Source organism: Alosa sapidissima, chromosome 8, assembly GCF_018492685.1.
Source record: "Alosa sapidissima isolate fAloSap1 chromosome 8, fAloSap1.pri, whole genome shotgun sequence".
In the NCBI taxonomy this organism is placed as follows: Eukaryota; Metazoa; Chordata; class Actinopteri; order Clupeiformes; family Clupeidae; genus Alosa; species Alosa sapidissima.
Window position 1 is genome coordinate 5,514,641 of NC_055964.1, and position 19,433 is coordinate 5,534,073.

Below are 19,433 nucleotides of genomic sequence, written 5' to 3' on the forward strand. Positions count from 1 at the left end.
CATATATGTGTGATGTGTTAAAAAATAATTTGTTGAATCGGTTAACACTAAAATACATCCGTGTTTGGGTTTCTCAGTGGCCAGTGTTTTGGTCGTAAGCATGTTCCATTGAAGTTTCTCAAACCACACCTTTAATAACAAGAATCTTTATTTTCCAGAAGGCACATTGTACAACATTTCAAAAGTCTTCTTAATATATTAAAATCAATGTATAAAGACAAAAACTGCCTTTCTATAATTCCACTGTACATTTTGTTCAAGCTTGGTGCTGGCCTACTTCCCACCCCTTGTCAAGACCATTATGAATGAAAGCTTGTGTAATAGTGGGGGTTTGCCCATTTCAGACTGCAAAGAGAGGGGAGACAACAAATAGGGTGGAAATGCTCTGCCCACTTTGAAACATGTGGATCAGGATCAGTGTGTGAAAATAAAGCACCAGCAACATTTGCATATACAAATAACATAGCTTACAACATGTACCTACTTATAATTTAAGAAAATTAGAAAATGTTTTATGGAGTGTGCATATGTGTCATGTTAAATCTCTGTTTACATTGAGAAAAGTGCAGCATGAGTTTCAAGAGTACTCCTATGATAACAAAAAATATCTTTAATAGTCTTTTCTAGAAAATAAAAATAAAACAGTTTACTTGTGCAGCACAGGGTTCTTACAGCTTGTATACTACTTTGTGCCAGAGATTAACCCTTAAAAAGACATGCCACCCACATCAGTACAAGAAAGGCAGAGAGGCAGGAATGCGTGCTTTGTAAAGAAACTTTCATGTGTTGATGCACATAGGTGGTAAGATCAGCTCAAAAGCTCCTCTAATTATCCGCGACTTGCTTTTTAAGCCCCCACGGCGCTCAAAGCAGGTTGACCCCATGCTTGAGCAGCCGATGGCGGGCTTTGCTGGGCAGAGAGAAAGCGCTGTCCTGGTGGTTGGGGATGCCAGAGTTCCTGACTGAGGTGGCGTGCTGCAGGAAGTAGGTCTCTTGAGCTGTGCTGCGCGTGCCATATACAGCTGCCCCCGCACTCCTGACACACACACACACACACACACTTATACATTTCATCAATAGGAGTAAATAAGAGCAGTAAGAGACATTAAACCTCTGTGCTCTGATCATTTAAATAAAACAGCGGCACCGAACCTCCCCCCAGACACACACACACACACACACACACACACTCACCTGACAATAGCTTCCTGCAGAGTCTGTGTTTGAGAGAAATGGGAGTGGAGAAGGGCTGTGGCCCTCACAAAGGAGCGATCGTGAGGTGCAACTGACCGTCCAGACAGGTTGGCTGCAGACACATAGACAACACGTAGCGGGTGAATAGTGGTGCGATTGCAATGTAAAAAAAACAAGCAACTACACACGTCACGTGTGCACACACACACACATTCTCATCTGTTACTCATTCTCATCTGGGACATGTGTGTGTGATAGTCGATGTGTTCTAGTTGCAGTTGTGCCTGTTTGTTTATATAGTGTGTGTGTGTGTGTGTGTGTGTGTGTGAGAAAGAGAGAGCGAGAAGAGTCTGGTAGAAGGAAATAACTGAATATTGTATTGAGTGTTCATGTTTGTATAGTAACAGCTTCATAACAACAATTCCTGCAGGTTTGCTTGTGTGTTCGTGCCCGAGTTCATTAATGTTCTGTTTGCATGAGCGATTGAGAGATTATGTGTTTGTCTGTGTGAAAAGTCTCTTACTAGTGAGTGTGTTCTGGATGCTGTCGTAATGAGCGAAAGTGTAAGGCCCAAGGGGCCCCAGGCCCCCAGCTGTACTGGTCCCCAGGTGAGCCTCCAGTCCATTCAGAGATGCCAGGCTGCTGTGGTACTGCACAAAGAACACAACCAGACACATCTCATATAAATACAGCATCAACATCAACACAAACTCTTTAGGATGGTCTGTGCTAGTGATGCACCGATATATCGGCAGGCTATCGGTATCAGCAGATATGGGCCGTTTTTGCTGCCATCGGCCACCTGCAAAACGGCCGATATTTTCAAATATGCTGGTCACGACTAAATCGCTGATAAGCGTCGCCAACCTATTCTAAGAGTGCAGATCTGAAAACTTTCCATAGGGAGTAGCAGAGGGATATGCAAGATTAAAGTTCTTTTCTTTTCTCTCCAGGGCTTACATTTCACTGCGGGATTGAGGGTATTGCGCATAATTTGTTCAAGTCCCGCAACTCTAGCCATCATAATGCGAGAAATCACCGCATACACTTTACAGCATGTCTGATGACGTTAATCTAATCATGACGTGGTGTGAATGCGGGGCTACTGACCAGATGGATCAACTACCGAGTTGAATTGAACATAGCCTCACGCAGACACGCACACACAGAGAGAGAGAGAGAGACAGAGAGAGTGAGAGAGAGCAAGAAATACTTTGCGCTTATAGGCTACGCAACCATGACAAACTTTTACATTTGGAGAGCTCCTTGCTAACTAGCTCAGGTCACGTCTGTCAGTAGCCTAGTGCTCACTGAAATCATTAATGAACATTGCAAGACACTTATCTCTTCTATGATCCCAGAAAGATTTTCTTCGACTTGTTAGTTTTTTGAACATTTATTTCATCTAATGATGTAGAAAACATAATGAATTGCATCCACATATCCTTATGCACTAGTATGCACAACTTTTATTCACTAGCCTAAAACCGTGAAACTGAAGGCTAATTACTCTCACATACTTCTTAAAGTGACATGCACTCAATTACACCTATACACATCACCAATGTGCACTCAATTAGACCTACACACCACATTAAAGATATGCCTAAGTGTTATAGTTTAAAAATAAAGTATTCAAATAACTAAATATATGTTTAGCTACTAGTAATTCTGAAGATTATAAAATACTATACATTATTTACGAAATATGTTTAGCTACTAGTAATTATGCAGATTATAAAAGACTATACATTATTAACTAAATACACTTTATATGAATTTCAAAATATATGAAATAGAAACATGACACAAGCCATCATTTTATATTCAATATTACTGATGACCCCCCCCCCACCCCCCCGCCTAAATTGTGTAAATTCCCCCTACATGAAGAATCTAAGGGGGAAATTCCACCGTCATTGAAAAAATAATTTTATGCTCTTTCTTAATGCTCTCTCTTCTAATTTTCTTGTTGAAAAAAATTGAAATGTATTTTGAATACTTTTTTGCCAGCCAAGGTGTATAAAAAAAAATAATATTAGCAGTATCGTTATCGGCCAAAGTGAAATTTTAAATATCGCTATCGGTATCATTCCAGAATTTCAATGAAATAAACCTGACAGACGGGTCCCAGAGAAGGGGCACAGCCATTTTATAGTTTGATGCAGTTTTAGACTAATAATCAATTATTGAAAGTGCATGACTGAGTTTAAAAAAATGCTGTGCATGTTTCAAATAGTTTCAGATAGAGCATCTGTGTGCACATACGCACGCACGCACACAGTCACTTACCACTTCCTCCACAGCTGCCTGGTCACTGTGGAAGTGAGGTTCCACCAGCAGGGCAAGAACCAGCGCTCTCACCCTATGCTGGTACAGGGCCATGGGCAGCAACACCTCCGATTCTGACTCCAACGATGACGAGAGCTCTCCCACCCCACCCTCCACTCTGCCCTGCATCCCAGTCTCTCTCTTCTCTCCATCCTTCACACCTTCCCCACCGTTCAGCTCAATCTTTCTTCCACCGTTCTTCATGTTTGCTTTTCTCTCCTCCTCATCGCTCTCCTGGTTGTCTTTTGTCATGTTCAGCTTCTTCATCTTCTTCTCTAGTATGGTCTCTGGGGAGTCCAATCGGATTAACGGCTCAGACCAGTTCAACAGCAGCTCGTGATGGCTTGTGTCTGACAGCTCGTCCTCACAGGAGCTCTGGTCAGAGTGGCAGCTGGAGGCTGGTTCCTTGTGATGGCCGTTTGTGTGGCGTCCGTTTCCATTCTGCAGGATCAAGTCGGTGCTTGCCTCCATCTTGCTTCGACCCGTCCCCATCTCCACCTTTCTGACACAGCCATTAGCCATCTTACTTTTTACCCCTTCCTCCTTCAGTTCACAAGACGCGATCCCATTGGACAGACCGTGGTCATGTGACTTGGCGTTGGCAGGGCCGGTGTTCTCCGGCTGGTGAACGGGGCTGAACTGGGGGTCCAGAGTAGCAGCAGCCGGTTCAGCGGGGGGAGTGTCAGAGAGAGTCCGTGACAGAAGGCGAGACTTTCTTGGTCGAGGTGGGGGCTGAGGCGTACAGTGAGACCTGAGAAAGACAGATATACAAACAGACATGATGAAGAGACAGTGTATGAGATTTATTTTTCAACATTAAATATATAACCCTGTGAAGACCCTGTGTGGATGTTTATTTTTCAAGACTCCAGATAAGATAATTGGAGATGATTTAAGGGAGTTAAATTAAAAGCACAAATCCAACAGTCAACTACTGTGGTGACATTGAGAAAAATGTGATTAAAACATACAGACTAAAATAACTACCATTTGAGGCGTGCCACTAGCCTGGCTAACGGCAAACCTCATCTCATTGAGATGGGGTCTGGGAACTAGACATTCATTTTCTCGTATTTGAAACGTGGTTTACGAACGCCCAGAGCCATTTATTGGGCGCTACGAATGTCTATCAAATGCGTCTGTACGTAGCTCATAACCGCTTCGGTGTGTCGTCATCGTCTTGCTGCCCTCCCTCCGTTCTGTGATTGGTTCCTTCGTTGAGGTGAAAACGAAGTCCATGGAATACAGGCTGCCTAGCAGCGTGAATAAAATTGCGTGTGTAAGGCAGCATGGGAAAACCCAGGCTAGCGTGCCACGACGAAATGAGTCCATGTCAAGATATAATGCATTTTCTAATTTCACCACAAACACATTCCTTTACCTCTCATCTATCATTCATAGACGTATCTTACTGTAAAACGACCTAGAAATATGTGTAGGCTGCGCATTAAAGTTTGGACAAAAAAGTTGATGTTTTTCTTCCTCGTTCAGACGCTTGTTGTGTGAGAACAAGAAAGTTTCCGTTTTCTTTGGTCTGATAACTTCGTGTTTTGGCTTTCGGCCTCTTCAAGAAGTCATCATAAATAGGCTATCTACTTGTAATTATTCTGAAGAAAATTTCTATTTGAGCCAAGAGATTTAGGAGGAAAAAAGGCAACCTAACCTACTTATGCAACGAAACTAAACATACGGTTGTTGCTGACCAGATTCCTCACAGAGATTGCACCCGATTCAATATGTTTTGGAGTTAGCGGCCTATTTAAAACACAAACATTAGGCTATGCATTAAGCATTAGGCTATTGATGTCCTTGTCGTCTTCAGAAGTTGATCGAACATTATAGGCTACCTCACAAGTTATAGTTAACTACGAATGCCTCACGAGTTTTACCACCTGCGTGAATGGAGCACATGCTGCGCTGTGTAGTTCGAATCTTTTCAGATTCTGAAGCAATTCAATCTTTGGCTACGGATTTCTTTGGAGAACGTACAACAGAGATTGACAGAGACAGCACTGCGGCTATTTTAATTCCAAAGGCAAAGGGAACTTTATCAGGATGCATCGTCTTGTGGTGATTGGTTGAGAGGAAATATACAGAATATGCTCATTTACACTTCACAAACTTTATAGCTGGTTTTCTTAAAATTTGTTTTTGTTTTGCTGAGATGAGGATAGCTTTTACATTTTGGCCTATATCTCTGAGTTGGCTAAACAGAATTGAACAAATGACCCCTTGTTTTAAACCCTAAGGTCTGTGGATTATAAATATCCAATAAACCAGACTAATTTTGTTGTGGAAATTTTACTATTTTCATACAATTACATTTTATATTCATTTTGTATAAATAGTATAAAATAATTGTATTCTACCACCTCTTATTATTTTCTATTATTTGGTTAAAAAAAAAACAAAAACAAAAAAAAAACTCCTACTTATAGAATGTACGATGGACCTGGCTAAGTCTCGGGTTGTGACATGTTTGAGACCGTACCTGCAAGTCCTGTCCACAGGGGGGCTGCGCAGCGCCTGAAGCTCGGCAGGGGTGAGGAACACTGGCGTGGTTCCTGTGCAGGGAGAGGGCGTACCAGAAGCACTGCTGATCCCATTGGCCGCAGGCCTATGGTCCTACAAGAAAAACAGAGTGTGTTGTCAGTCTCACTGCTGTGTGGTGATTCTGCATGGTTGATGTTATCAGTCATGTTGGGTCATGGACTTAATATTCCCAGAAGCCAAAATTGCTGAGAAAAGAGTGAGTGTGCTGTTCTCTGCACTGATGTTGATTGGACGCTTCTGCTGAATTACTACAAAATGACTACAAGAAGTGAATTGATAGCGGGTAGTTGGTCTCACGCATGTAATACAGTTTTAAATGAATTTAATTAAGAGTTTTAGAGTTTAATCACAGCAATGTAACATGAAACACATGCATACTTGATTGTAGCTCTCTGTTTCATGGACCATCACCTTCACTGTTAAATCAGGAGGCATCTGAGTACTCACAACCCTGTAAAACAAAATCAGTGCAAATTAAATTTATTGAATTAAAATGATATCAAAAACAAGCAAAACAGGATCCTGACAGAAATGTTGGTGAGTCATACAGAACATCAGCAATAGACCTCTGAAGTTCGTCTACAAAAAAGCTACCATCTTTGCCCATATAAGGAGATCCAGTATCTTGACATTTTTCCTGTAAGAAAATAACATGAGGATTTTGAATTATCATACCTGTTAAACTCTCGCAGGGACGAAGCAATCAGAAATGCAGACATTTTGCTTTACACACTTTTGTCCTCTACCTTCTTGTGGATACTGTGATCTTCGGTACGTTAAGATGGCACACTTTCATTTTTGCTACCTCAGAGCTAACTTGCAATGCAACTTGTCATAGGCAGTTAGGTTCAATTAACAACCAGATCTCCTTATTTGGGCAAAGATGGCAGCTTTGGTTACTTTTTGTATGTGAACTTCAGCTTCTGAATGCTGATAATTGATTGGCTGAAGTTAGCCTTGGTATAATCTGCATCTGAACTTGTTGAGAAATGTCAAAAAGATAAATTAGATAAGATTTTGAAGATAAAAAACGGATACTTGTTTACCAAACTGTTTTTTGATCAATTAAATGTAAAACTGAAGCCATGATTTACCTGCCTCTGTAGAGTATGCATCCTGCCAACACTAGGGGGCACCGCTGACATGCCTGCAAAATTAGGGCAGCCTTCAAAAGTAAGAGAGGATCAATCTGCAGGAAAGATAAAAAAAAAGTTACAGAGGCAGAACAGCCCTTACTGTGGAGCTTTCTTGAATATGCTGTTATATATATATATATATATATATATCTATATGTGTGTAAATCTCATGGTAAATTCAGTTAATGCGTTGTGTAAGAGTTTAGTGTGAAATATGTGGTCCATGTGAGGTCCATGTGATCATTTTTATGCAGAGAGAATCAACCAGCTAAATTTGAATGAACCAGATTGGGTAGGATCTTAAACCTTACTGAGGCAGGCATTTTTTTTTACTTTTGGGGTAGGGGGACTCATACACTAAAAACACTAAAAAGTCTTGGAAACATTAACTACTGACATGTGGTATGCATGTGGTAGCATGTGTGCGTGTGACTTATCACAATGTGTAAAACGGTGTGTGTGTGTGTGTGTGTGTGTGTATGTGTGTGTGTGTGTGTGTGTGAATCCCTGAGAGTGAGTTTAGTGTTTAGTGTGAATGCTGGGATGAGTACGTGTGTGGAGTCAATGGTCCTCAGGCAGCTGAAGATGTGATGGAGCTCTGAGGAGCCTCCCTGCAGGTGTGTGAGATACCTGGCCCAGCGCACCGCCAAATCAGCCCGACTATGCCTCTGTGATCAGGACGGAGGGCAGGAGGGAAAGACGGAGATGAGGGATGACCAGACACAACACCTTATTGACACTCAAGCAAATTAAACGTTATTTTTAAAAAAAAGGTTAGCCGTTGTCATTGTCCACTCCTACATCCATAAGCAATTAAAACACCTCATTACTTTTCTACTTTATTTATGTGACAGTAGCAGCAACTGGAATCCATGCATTTCCACTGAATTATTTTTGGAATCTGATCCCTTATCATACCTGTTCATTCTTACTCGTTGCTCGACTTATCGTGACTAAATTCAAGATGGCTGCAAACGCTAAACTTCGTGAAGATACTGTCTGTATAAATCGTCTTGTAAGTAAACTACCAGTGCTTTTTCAAAGTTCTCAATGTCTCGTTTTAAATGTCAGGGCCTTCGGAAGTCTACCAATGAAGTGTGGAGATACATTGAGCCTCGTAAATGGGTGTAAAACAGTGATTTATTTGCATGGCTAGCCCGATGCCGAAGCACCTGAAGGAGAAATTTTGGATTACTAACATTTTTATGTATTAGAAGTGATTATTAATAATTTTACATGTATTAGAAGTGAATACTAATCTACATTTATTACATAGAAGTGATTAACATTTCATTTTCTTATATTTTTTGTATGCTTTCTATACATTCAATACTGTGCATCAACTTTGCTTTGTCTGTCATTTGTTCTCTCCATGTCATGATTTTCTAATAAAGGTCATGCGACCCTTTTTGTCACGAGTTAAGGGTATTCTGCCTTAGGCAGTAATATTAGGAATATCCCGACAGGAACTAGACTATGGCAAGAGAATGCTGAAGGATGTATATGTATTGTATTGACCAATTATCTACTTACTTGGAGTAGCCCCATGACTTGCGTATGGCGCATGGATCACATGCTATGTCCAAGAAGTGTATACAGTATGTATTGTTGTATTTCTGTATGTATGAGGATTTTTTGGAAAAGACCATTGTACTCATGTGATTTGTATTACCAATGTAATTAACATGTATAAGATGGGGCTTCGCCCTAGAGAACTTTGAGTTGTGTTACTGGAACATGCTGTTGCTAGTGACCTGCTCCCGGTATCGTGAATAAACCTGCAGTGGTTCCTCACACCTGAGTGTTGCCTGGATATTTTTGACCACACACCACTATTGAAAAAGCTGTTGGTAGCATCGGCTAACTAGCGCCAGATTTTGGAGTGCAGGGGACAAGCCGAGATGGGCTATGAGACATACGTCCACACTCGGTATCATGTTTCAATACACTTTAGGTCAATATCACACCGGAATTCTCCTTTAATGCCAATGTTTCATTTTTTGTCAGTATCAAAATAGTCAGCTGTGCTGCCCATGCATCTGATGATACACAAAGCTAATTTCAAAAAGGTACAAGCAGTCAGTATACATGTGTACATGTGTAAGTACACATGTGTAAATGCACACTTAAATTCCTTGTATGCCATTTGTATAACATTCATAGAAAGAGACAGTACTGTACCAGGTAACTTTGTCGTATGGGACCATTGTAGAAACAGAAGAGACTGATCAACTGGTCTAAGAGTTCACACACACTCACATCTGGAATGTCAACAGAACAACTGAGAGCCTGAGAGAGAGAGAGAGAGAGAGAGAGAGAGAGAGAGAGAGAGAGAGAGAGAGAGAGAGAGAGAGAGAGAGAGACAGAAATATGAATGTTTATACTCCAGCATTCACATTTTAATTTGAGAGATACTGGGGATGGCTTTTCGAGTAAAGGAATGGGATAATGTGAGATGACAGTGCAATGATGCTTTGAAGAAAAGGATGATTCCTTAGAACCCACCCATGTGCAAGACTAAAAATGCACTATGCTGTTTGTGTCTAACTAAGATAGCTAAGAGATCCACACACAAAAAGTTAGCCAGACTTCCAAGTGACAATTTGAGGTATTTCAATGATACAGTACATTGTGGTAACATGACATATAAAAGTAGTATATTAAATTACATTAAAATACTGTACCCTGAACATTACTCACCCACAGAAAGTGTTCCTTCATGCGCACAGCGAACTTGCTCCTGCGCAGCCGCAGCAGCCGCACCGGTGAGAGGGACAGCTCCGAGACGCATCGGCACACGCCGGCCAGCTGCCCACACAGCAGCTCTTGCTGATCCAGTGGAGTCTGGGGCACAGATGGAGCACGGGGTTGGGAGAGCTGTGGTCTACGTACACACCCTTACCCAGGCTCGATTCCAACCCAAGGTCAAATTCTCTCTCTCCCTCTCTCTTCCTCTCTCCCCCCCTCTCTCTCACTCACTCACTTCCTATCAGTCTTCATTGTCCCATCATATAAATGGAAAAAAAAAAGAACCCCACAACAATACACTTTAAAAGGATCAAGGGGTTAAATCTGGGGAGAAGATGGAACAAGGGGTGGTGGTGGTTTAGTGGTTAGGGAACTCAACTTCCATAAGAGAAATGAGAAGGTTGTGAGTTCACTCCCAGCAGCTGCCGCCTCTGTGAGCATGTACACCAAGCTAACTTAACCCAGTGTGGCTCCAGGGATTGTGCCACTGTAGTTACTTCACTGTAAGATAAGAGTGTCTGTCTGCTAAATGACACATAATGCAAAATCTCAACAAACATCTACAGCTTCGCCTACAAGGAGTGCATGTATTTAAAAAGTCCACATCTTTATCTGTTGTTTTTTAAGGCAGTTGACATCAGCTTTCAGTCAGAAGACTTCTTCTAGTTTTTAGGCTAGGCTTTTAGTACATCAGAGAGTTCCTCATTTGTCAAATTATTTCACAACCATCTGTAGTCTTTTTTTTCTTTACCATCTGTAGTTTTTGTTTGGGCCGTAACGAGCTTCAGTAAAAAAATACTCTCTTGATCAGAAGCCAATGCCCACCTCCTTGTAGGCTAACCCTTAAGCTGCCCCTGTACACCTACCTCCTCTGGGTAAAAGAAGCATATGCCCGCTCGTGTGGGGTCCCCTTCCTCCTGGACCTTGGACCCATCATAGAGGAGGAAATAATTACACCTAAGAAGAGAAATAAATTAACATATTATTAGTCATAGCCTACCTAGTGATTAGATTAACATTTTGTTTGATCCTAAATTACCAAAAGAAACAAAAAGGTCTCAGTGTCAGGCTATTGTATAATAATTCCTGGACTAATCCTGTCTCGTAAGTATTTAGGACACTGGGGTGAACTTTGATAAATTCCCCAAGCACAATCTGAGTCACTGGACGAAACATATTTGACCAAACAGTCCAACGCAAATGTCCCAGGGGCTAATAAGGTAGCCAACAATTTATGAAACACCAATGAGGCGGTCTATCCCTTCAGGGTAGGTTTGTCAGATGATACCCAACACAGAGAAGTGTGTGTATGAACCAAGGGTGCATGAGGAACTTCTGACAAATGCTGAGCATTGTGTGTGAGAGTGAGTGAAAGAGCGAAGAAGAGAAACATAGACACATTGCACTGACAGGCTGAGACATAATTCAAAGTTTGCAGATGACTGACTCACCTCCTTGAATCTGTTGGACAGGGTGAATCGGCCATCAGATGTCGATTAGTTCGTGTTACCACTCAGATACAAGTCGTCCTTAACTCCGCCATAACTTCTTGTTTGGGACCACAGATCATAGGTGCAGTTATAAACAAACATCCAGACACTTTTTTATTTCATAAGAAGCAACACAAGTCTAGCATGTCCCCATTGCTTTTTTATCATCTGGGCTAACTATTCTGATGATCACTGACAGCTTGCTATCTGACAAACGACTTAACGTATCTAGAGTTCCATTTTAACTTCGAGCTTTGATCGTAAACTTAACACATTGGTGTCCTCATAACTTCTTCGTTCAGCGTAGCACACAGTGATAGCCTATATCAGGGTCAAGTAATCGATGCCGAAAGTCCCGAAATTAAGACACGAACATTCAAATTGTGTTTAAGTTATCACACCACCACCACCAAGGGGCAACTACAAAAAAGTAATCATGAGAAAACACTAACTTAAGCTACATGGAGTGTTTCCCTCCGCATCAGTTCAAAATGCGTACAGTAACATCTAAGATAGTTAGCTAAATTAGCTTAGTATCAACCAACCAACAACAATAGTAACGTTAGGGTAAACAACCGTTTCTAGAAAAACAACGCTGTTAACATAACTATAACGTTGCACGTCCAAACTTACTGAACATTTCTAAACTTACTTTAGCGTAGATTCCCTGAGACTACATCCATATTTCCTAAGTTTCAGACACTTTGACCCAGTCAAGCGATTTGTGGAGGAATGTGGGTCACAAGAGAAGAATCATGTGAGAAAGAGTAAGGCAAGCATGCAGGGTCAAAACGTCTAGATTCCTCTCTGGCCAAGACATAGCGGTTTTATAGTCCTATGCTCTGAGACACGATATGATATACCCAATGATGTTGGCTTGAAGCACTGAAATACAACAGGAATGCATTCATAATCAATGCACTCAGGAGTTCTGTAATAAGCATGTCAACAGTAGAACCTAGGCTAGGGCCCTCTACAACCCAAATTAATTGGGACACTTTGTAAAATGTGAATAAAAAAGAATGCTATGATTTACAAATCATGTCACCCTATTTAATTGAGAATAGTTCAAAGACAACCGGCTATCAACTGTTGAAGGGGAAAAATTAGACTATATTACATGGAAAATATATAGCACATTTTGAATTTGATGCCAGCATCATGTCTCAAAAAAGCTGGGATGGGGGCAGCAAAAAGCTGAAAAAGTTGTGTAATGATAAAGACAACAAAAGGAGTAACATTTCTCTCATTAGGTGAAGGAACCATGGCTGGGTATAAAAAGACTATCCCAGAGAAAAGTAAAGATGTGGCGGTATTCATTAGGCTATGTGTGTACAGTAAACCTGTTTGGGCAAATGAAACAACATTAAACTAGATGAATGCATCGCATAGCGGTACAAAATCCTGCACATTCTCACCGCAAAAATAAATCACGCTGGTCAATTTGTCTCCATCTCCTACTCCATCCCCTACTCTTGCATCTTTTGTGTATGTAAATGAGTGTGTGCATGTGTGCGTTTGCTTTTGTGTGTCCTTCTCTCTGTGTGTGCGTGTATGTTTGCTTGTGAGTGTGTGTGGGGGGCTAATGGGGTGTGTGTCTGTGTGTCTGTGTGTGTGTGTTTATGTGTGTTTGTGTACGTGTGTGTGTGTGTGTGTGTGTGCTTTGGCACATGTGTTGCCAGGCACCAAACATCTGCAGAACATCTCTTCCCCTTCTCTTCCCCACTCTCTTCTCATAATAACTATTGTATGCAAAGGAAATTGTCAATACATTTTAAAGTTTTAATAGTTTAACACCAGTTAAATACAAACTTTGGTGCAAAACCTATAAAGTTAGTCAAAGTGGAAACAGTCTCCGTCTTTATGTCTCTTAAAATAAGTATGATTTCCATATACCCAATTTATATACAAGAACATTTTGAAACACACCAGCAAACTATTTCTTCATTTGTATCTGTTGCATTGAATGCAAATTGTGTAACTTAGGCTACATTAATTTGGTTTTTAACAAAAACTAAATCATCAAAACATTTCTACTGGAATATATTTTAGGAGGTGATGCATATGTGACTGCAGATATGCTGGACATAATTATCCTTTAGACATTAGCCTCACATATGTAATAGTAATTCAGGGTGCAATCAGCGTCATTCCATCTTCTTAAGCCACTTTTTATGTCTGGATGGAGCTGGCCACAGTCCTCTCCGTTCACACGCACATGCCAATCGTCCGGTTGCCCATTATCCCAAAATCTGGTTAGAGAAGAAGAAAGTAAATATGGAGGAGTGTTGTGTGTGAGTTGTCTTTTCTATGATTATTTTTTTGTTATTTTTTGAATAAGGAAAGGAAAACAGCAGTTGATCCCTAGTCACGTTGCTGCAAATTTTCAAACAATGTCATAAAATCATATCTGATGGCTCTTTAGGCTACATGTATCTTCCTTTCAGAAAAGTGTGCAGCAATTAGCCATTTATTAGTCTAGATCTGTCAACTTCACAGTATATCACACACTACCTATAAGCTTGAAGACATAAATCTGCCCTCTTCTAATCTTCCACCTAATAGCCATACTGTGCTTCTCACACATTTTCTTCAGTAGCATTCACTTACTTTGGCGTAGATTTAAAGTCTGTCCCATCAACTAAGGTCCAGTTGCCTTCATGCCCATATTCTACCAGTCCAATCCAGTACATGTGTTTTTCCACTGCAACCATCGACATGTACTCCTGGAGAAGTAATATATTAACTATGAGTAGGCTACCTTAAAAAGTATTTTATTTTTCACATGCATGTGTCTCTCTGCCGTGCCATATGAAAGGTTTCATTCACAAATCTCAGTGTAAATGTTGCATTAAGAAGGGTTAGCTGAGAAATAGAGAATACAAAAAATATTGTACATTAAGTTAGAATCTTGCAGTTGCAATACTATGGTGCATTTTGATATTCATAGAAATGAACATTGCAAGACACTTCACTACCTTAGAATAATAAGGTTCTATCTGCGTTTTGAGTAGTTCTGAGATATTGAGCTTCAAAGTTTTAGAATTCCATAGAGTTACATGGTAAATGGAACAAGTTATTTTTGATATAAAGTCCAAATATGTACACAACTTTAAGAAACACCTCATCTGAACTTAAGAAACTTTCAAAGAATAAAAATATGTAAATAACTCCATTTTGACAAAAATGTCAGATAGAACCTTAGCAGCATGTTGTGCGCAACAGAGTAGACGGATATTCTAGCGACTTATCTCTTCTATGATCCCAGAAAGATGTTTTTTGACTTGTTCGTTTTTTGAACATTTATTTTATCTAATGACATAGAAAACATGATGAATTGAATCCACATATCCTTGCAATATGCACAACTCCACTAACCTAAAACTGTGAGACTGAAAGCTAATTACGTTCACATACTTCTTAAAGTGACAGGCACTCAATTAGACATACACAACACAAATTTGATGACATTAAAGACAAGTGTAGCCTCATAATTTAAATATCAATATGATGTATTCAAATTACTAAATATGTTTAGCTATTAGTAACTAGAAAGCAATTCCAAGGAATTACTAGTGCATGAAAATGCAAAAATATTATGTAAAATATCATACAGAGTAAAAACAGATAAGCAGAGATAAAATACAATGGTGTCGCTAGGGTACATGGGTACATATGGTGGTTGCTATGCCAAATAAAGTGGTTGCTATGCTGGTTGCTAGGGTAATCATGTTGGTTGTTTTGGTGGTTGCTAGGTTGACATTATAGTGGTGGTTGCTAGGTTGTTGTTAGGGTAAATCATATGGTTGATAGGGTGTTGCTAAGGCACTTATGGTGGTTGATATACAAAATAAAGTGGTTGCTGTGGTGGTTGCTAAGGTAATCATGTTGGTTGCTATGGTGGTTGCTGGGTAGACATTATAGTGGTGGTTGCTAGGTTGAAACACGAAAACGTTGCCTGGTGTCCCTTTAAAATAATGTTTCCAAAATCGTTTCAGTGGTTCATCAACTCATAAAAGGGTGAACAGCACTTCTGCATTCGCTTCGCGGCCCTCTATCGGCTATAACAGCACTATGCAAGTTTGCCAAATTGGGTAGCGGATCTGTAGTTCAATGGAATGAGACATAAGAAACTTCAAATTTGCTTTTGATGTCGCAATACATCATACTTTCATAAAATCATGCAACATACCTTGCTCTACCTTGTCAGTGGACATTGTTATTTCTAAAGCCGGTATTGGATAAACAAATAGCGTGCGTGCAACAGAGGAAAAGTGCTTTGGTGTTGCTTTAAGATGGGTGCTAGGTTGTTGCTAGGGTAGTTATGGTGATGTGCTGTGCTCGTTGCTAGGTTAATCTCATTGGTTGCTATATTGGTTGCTAGATTGTAGCTGTGGAAGTGGTTGCTAGGCTGTTGCTAGGGTATTTGACATGTTTGCTAGGCTGTTGCTAGAGTACTTGAGGTGGTTGCTAGGTTAGTTGTGGTGGTTGCTATGCTGGTTGCTAGGTTAATCTTATTGGTTGCTATATTGGTTGCTAGGTTGTAGCTGTGGAAGTGGTTGCTAGGCTGTTGCTAAGGTATTTGACAGGGTTGCTATGCTGTTGCTAGAGTACTTGAGGTGGTTGCTAGGCTGTTGCTAGGGTAGCTATGGTGGTTGCAAAGCTGCTTGCTAGGTTAATCATGTTGGTTGCTATGTTGGTTGCTAGGTTTTAACTGTGAAAGTGGTTGCTAGGCTGTTGCTAGGGTACTTGATGTCATTGCTAGGTTGTTGCTAGGGTAGAAGGCTAGAAGGTAGAAGGATGAAGGATTGCTAGTATAATCATGTTGGTTGCTATGGAAACTGACATAGATGCTTTTTTCAATGGTTGCTATGTTGGCTGCTAGGTAGGTGGTGGTTTAATATAGTTGGCTGGAGGCATAGTTTATGATAACTGACAGTTGGAATGGCTGAACAGTTAAATAGTTGAGTAGTTTAAATTGTTACATTATTTAACAGTGAATTACTGTAGTGAGAACTTTTATTTTGAAACTGTTGTGGGCAGAGGAAACAGTTGAACAGGATCTGTAGTCTTATAAGAGAGCCAGATTGTATGCTTAAAGTCTGAGAGTGACAGTTGCTGCAGGTGGCCTGAAAATCTGGCACAGGATTATAATTGCTTTTGTGATGTCACAATGGCCAATGTTAAGTCTATGTTTAAGTAAGGGATAACGGCCGCCGAGGTGTCATGTTATACGGAATTAATGGACGAGGGCGAGGGACAAAGAACTCCCCTCCGCCCGAGTCTATTAATTCCGTATAACTGGACACACCTCGAGGGCCGTTATCCCGCTTATCACCCGGTTGCCACTGTAAAGCCATGCCTTTATAGCACGCAAAGGAAACACGCGGTTCCGTTTAAAAAGAAGCCCACTAGTTCAGCTTGTTGTACAACCTTCGTTGGCCCTATAACAGCATAGAAAGTTAGCTTGTTTACAGTTGATTCCATTGTTGCGAAGCCTGCCTCCAGGCTCAACCGTCATCCTACTATGGTTGTTAAAGTTACTATTCATAAGCATTGATATGGAACGGCGATTAAACCTTTTTTTACCAGATCTACTTCCCAGGTGTCCCGTTATTCAGAATTAAAAGCCACCCCGCCAGCCAATCAGAAAAGAGTATTTCTTCTCTCCGGGTGATTCATATTCATAGATATTAATTGATAGTTTAAAAAGTATAAAAGTTACAAAGATGAAAAGTACATAGCAGCCTTGTCCTTTAGTACCCTGGGAAATCAGAGTTCTCACGAGAGCACAATGGAATTGTCTCTGCGAGACACTCTGGCAATGAGCAATGATGCACGTTACTTTTACCCCTTACATCCCGGGGAACCAATCAAATTGGCGTATCTGATATAGGCGGGCCAGAGGCGAGCTAAACTGATGACGACAGCGCTGCAACGTTGGAGGTCAGTAAACATTGGTTGTAGTGTTATCTAATTGCGTTGAAGTCCAGAATCATTCAAAGTAAACATTGGTCTAGTGTTATCCAGTTGCGTGCAGTGAGATTTTCACATGCATGCTTGGTGCCGTCCCTCGAGTTGGGCCATTACATTGTTCGTGGCCAGACCCTTAATCTTTCTAAATTACCAGGGTCTGGATTTTTCAGGCTAGTCCTTTAGAAGACCTACGTTACAAAGTTTGAATGAAGTTTCTAAGTTAAATGGTTCATTTTCATGCACTGTAATTATGCAGATCATGAAATACTATTAACTATTAAAGGGAAACTTGGCAGGATTTCCCCCTCTGCTGGAGAAATTGTGCATTATGCTATTTCAAACTGTGGAAAAAGGTAACGATAAAGCACATGGATTTGTTTACAAGCTAGCAAAACGGTTAGCATAAGTTCGGCAGACAATGTGGATGTTACAAGGTAAGAAACACGATTTAAAACGAGTTTCTTGTTTCTCACTTCTCTTTCCAGGACGGTAGTCTCAATGTTGCAAGGTTGGTTTTCCGCCTGGGGACGCTAGGGGCTGCAGGAAAAGTTACCATTTTCACCGGAACAGGTCAATTAACCATCCAAATGATTTCTAAACGGGTTTATTATGTTGAAATAGTTGCCAAGTTCCCCTTTAAGAAAATAGGCCTATAAAGTTTATATGAATTTAAAAATATGAAATAGAAACCTATAACATAAGCCATCATGTTCTATGTGTGTGTGTGTGTGTGTGTGTGTGTGGAGGGTCAATCAAAGTTGTGTTCGAGGTCAAATGTGGCCGATTGACTATTCTTTTCTCTCAAAAATATTTAACTTATTCCGATCACCATGAGGCTCCATGACTTTGTTAACACAAGGCATCTAAACACACAAAACAAATTGTAATCATTTTCATAACAATTTGGGTGTGTTTTATTTAACCCATGTGTATTCCCGAAAAATGACCAGCCATTAGAAATGAATGAGTGAGAAAAATGGTCAGTGTATAAAATTGAGTCCAGGCACATACCTATTGATCGGATGGACTGTATGTGTGCTTTAGGCTGGGAGAACCCAGCCTGATCTGCCGGGATTTTTTTTTTTTAGCTTGGTCTGGTGAAAGCCAGACTATGTGTGCTTCTGTACATTAAAACACAAACACAAACACACCCTCACTCCCCCTCTTTGCTTCTTTGCCAGCCCCCACTGGAACCTTTCCCCAATAGTATTTCCCTTTTCTGACTTGCATGAGCTCAGGTCAATGAGGCCTGCAGGCCATAAATAGAAAATGGAAGTTCAAAACTGGTAATATCCAATAGAATCTGAAGTTAATGCAAAGGTCTATCAAAACATCAGATGATAATATATGTGTTACACAACATCAGATGATAATATATGTGTTACTACGGATTTATAATGCAGCGGCCTTTTTTGACCGGGAACACAAAACTAGTAAACATAAAACAAACACAACTGGAGGGCTAGGATCGCCATTGATATGAATGATCACACAATATTCAACATTACTGATGACATCAAGGTGGTGTTTCTTCACTTAGTATCAGTACACCACTCTACAGTAATTTGAAAGTGATTGCAGTACCAGTTTTGGCCAGAATCTTACATATGGTTCCTTTAAGGTAGCCTAATTAACAGTCAGTTATTAAAAATATTATAATATTTTACACTGGGATTTTTTGGGTTATGTATAGACAGCCCTGATAACTTAGCTTACCTGACACACCTTCTCACTTGTATGCCAGTGCCGCCACAAAGTAAAGTATGCTTTGACACTCTTGTGCATGTCAGTTAAAGGGAAACTTGGCAGGATTTCCCCCTCTGCTGTTGAAATTGTGCATTATGCTATTTCAAACTGTGGGGAAAGGTAACGATAAAGCACATGGATTTGTTTACAAGCAAGCGAACCGTTAGCATAAGTTTGGCAGAACTATGTGGATGTTACAAGGTAAGAAACACAATTTAAAACGAGTTTCTTGTTTCTCACTTCTCTTTCCGGGACAGTG

At 40.5% G+C, this 19,433-nt stretch overlaps 2 protein-coding genes across 6 annotated transcripts in view; both read right to left on the reverse strand.

Moving 5' to 3' along the window:
* Window positions 1-130: 130 nt before the first annotated feature.
* hps4 (HPS4 biogenesis of lysosomal organelles complex 3 subunit 2) lies at window positions 131-12,253 on the reverse strand. Of its 3 annotated transcripts, none has more exons than XM_042100986.1 (13): window positions 12,105-12,253; window positions 11,414-11,510; window positions 10,829-10,919; window positions 9,915-10,058; window positions 9,396-9,503; window positions 7,766-7,882; window positions 7,173-7,267; window positions 6,490-6,529; window positions 6,017-6,150; window positions 3,487-4,276; window positions 1,718-1,844; window positions 1,195-1,306; window positions 131-1,036 (listed from the first exon to the last, which is right to left on the reverse strand). In XM_042100986.1, exons 2-13 carry the CDS (start codon window positions 11,446-11,448, stop codon window positions 865-867), a joined length of 1,965 nt encoding a protein of 654 aa, XP_041956920.1. In that variant the 5' UTR covers window positions 11,449-11,510; window positions 12,105-12,253; the 3' UTR covers window positions 131-864. The 3 variants fall into 3 exon arrangements, with proteins under 3 accessions (XP_041956920.1, XP_041956918.1, XP_041956919.1); XM_042100984.1 differs by having other exon boundaries at window positions 6,457-6,529; XM_042100985.1 differs by having other exon boundaries at window positions 6,457-6,529; window positions 11,414-11,507; window positions 12,105-12,230.
* Window positions 12,254-13,213: 960 nt separating this feature from the next.
* Window positions 13,214-19,433, reverse strand: part of asgrl1 (asialoglycoprotein receptor-like 1) — an 11,174-nt gene continuing 4,954 nt past the window's right edge. For all 3 annotated transcript variants that reach the window (XM_042100988.1, XM_042100987.1, XM_042100989.1), the window contains exons 7-8: window positions 14,063-14,178; window positions 13,214-13,704 (exon numbers count right to left, since the gene is read on the reverse strand). In XM_042100988.1, coding sequence (XP_041956922.1) covers window positions 13,551-13,704; window positions 14,063-14,178 — 270 coding nt within the window. In that variant the 3' untranslated portion in view covers window positions 13,214-13,550. The remainder of the gene's footprint in view (window positions 13,705-14,062; window positions 14,179-19,433) is intronic.

Coding starts and splice junctions, on each gene's coding strand:
- hps4 (XM_042100984.1), bottom strand. CDS start 11,448: ATGGCCGATTCACCCTGTCCAACAGATTCAAGGAG. Junction 10,059..10,828: donor GCTTCTTTTACCCAGAGGAG/GTAGGTGTACAG, acceptor TCTGTGCCCCAG/ACTCCACTGGATCAGCAAGA. Junction 6,151..6,456: donor AAACAGAGAGCTACAATCAA/GTATGCATGTGT, acceptor TTTTTCTTGTAG/GACCATAGGCCTGCGGCCAA.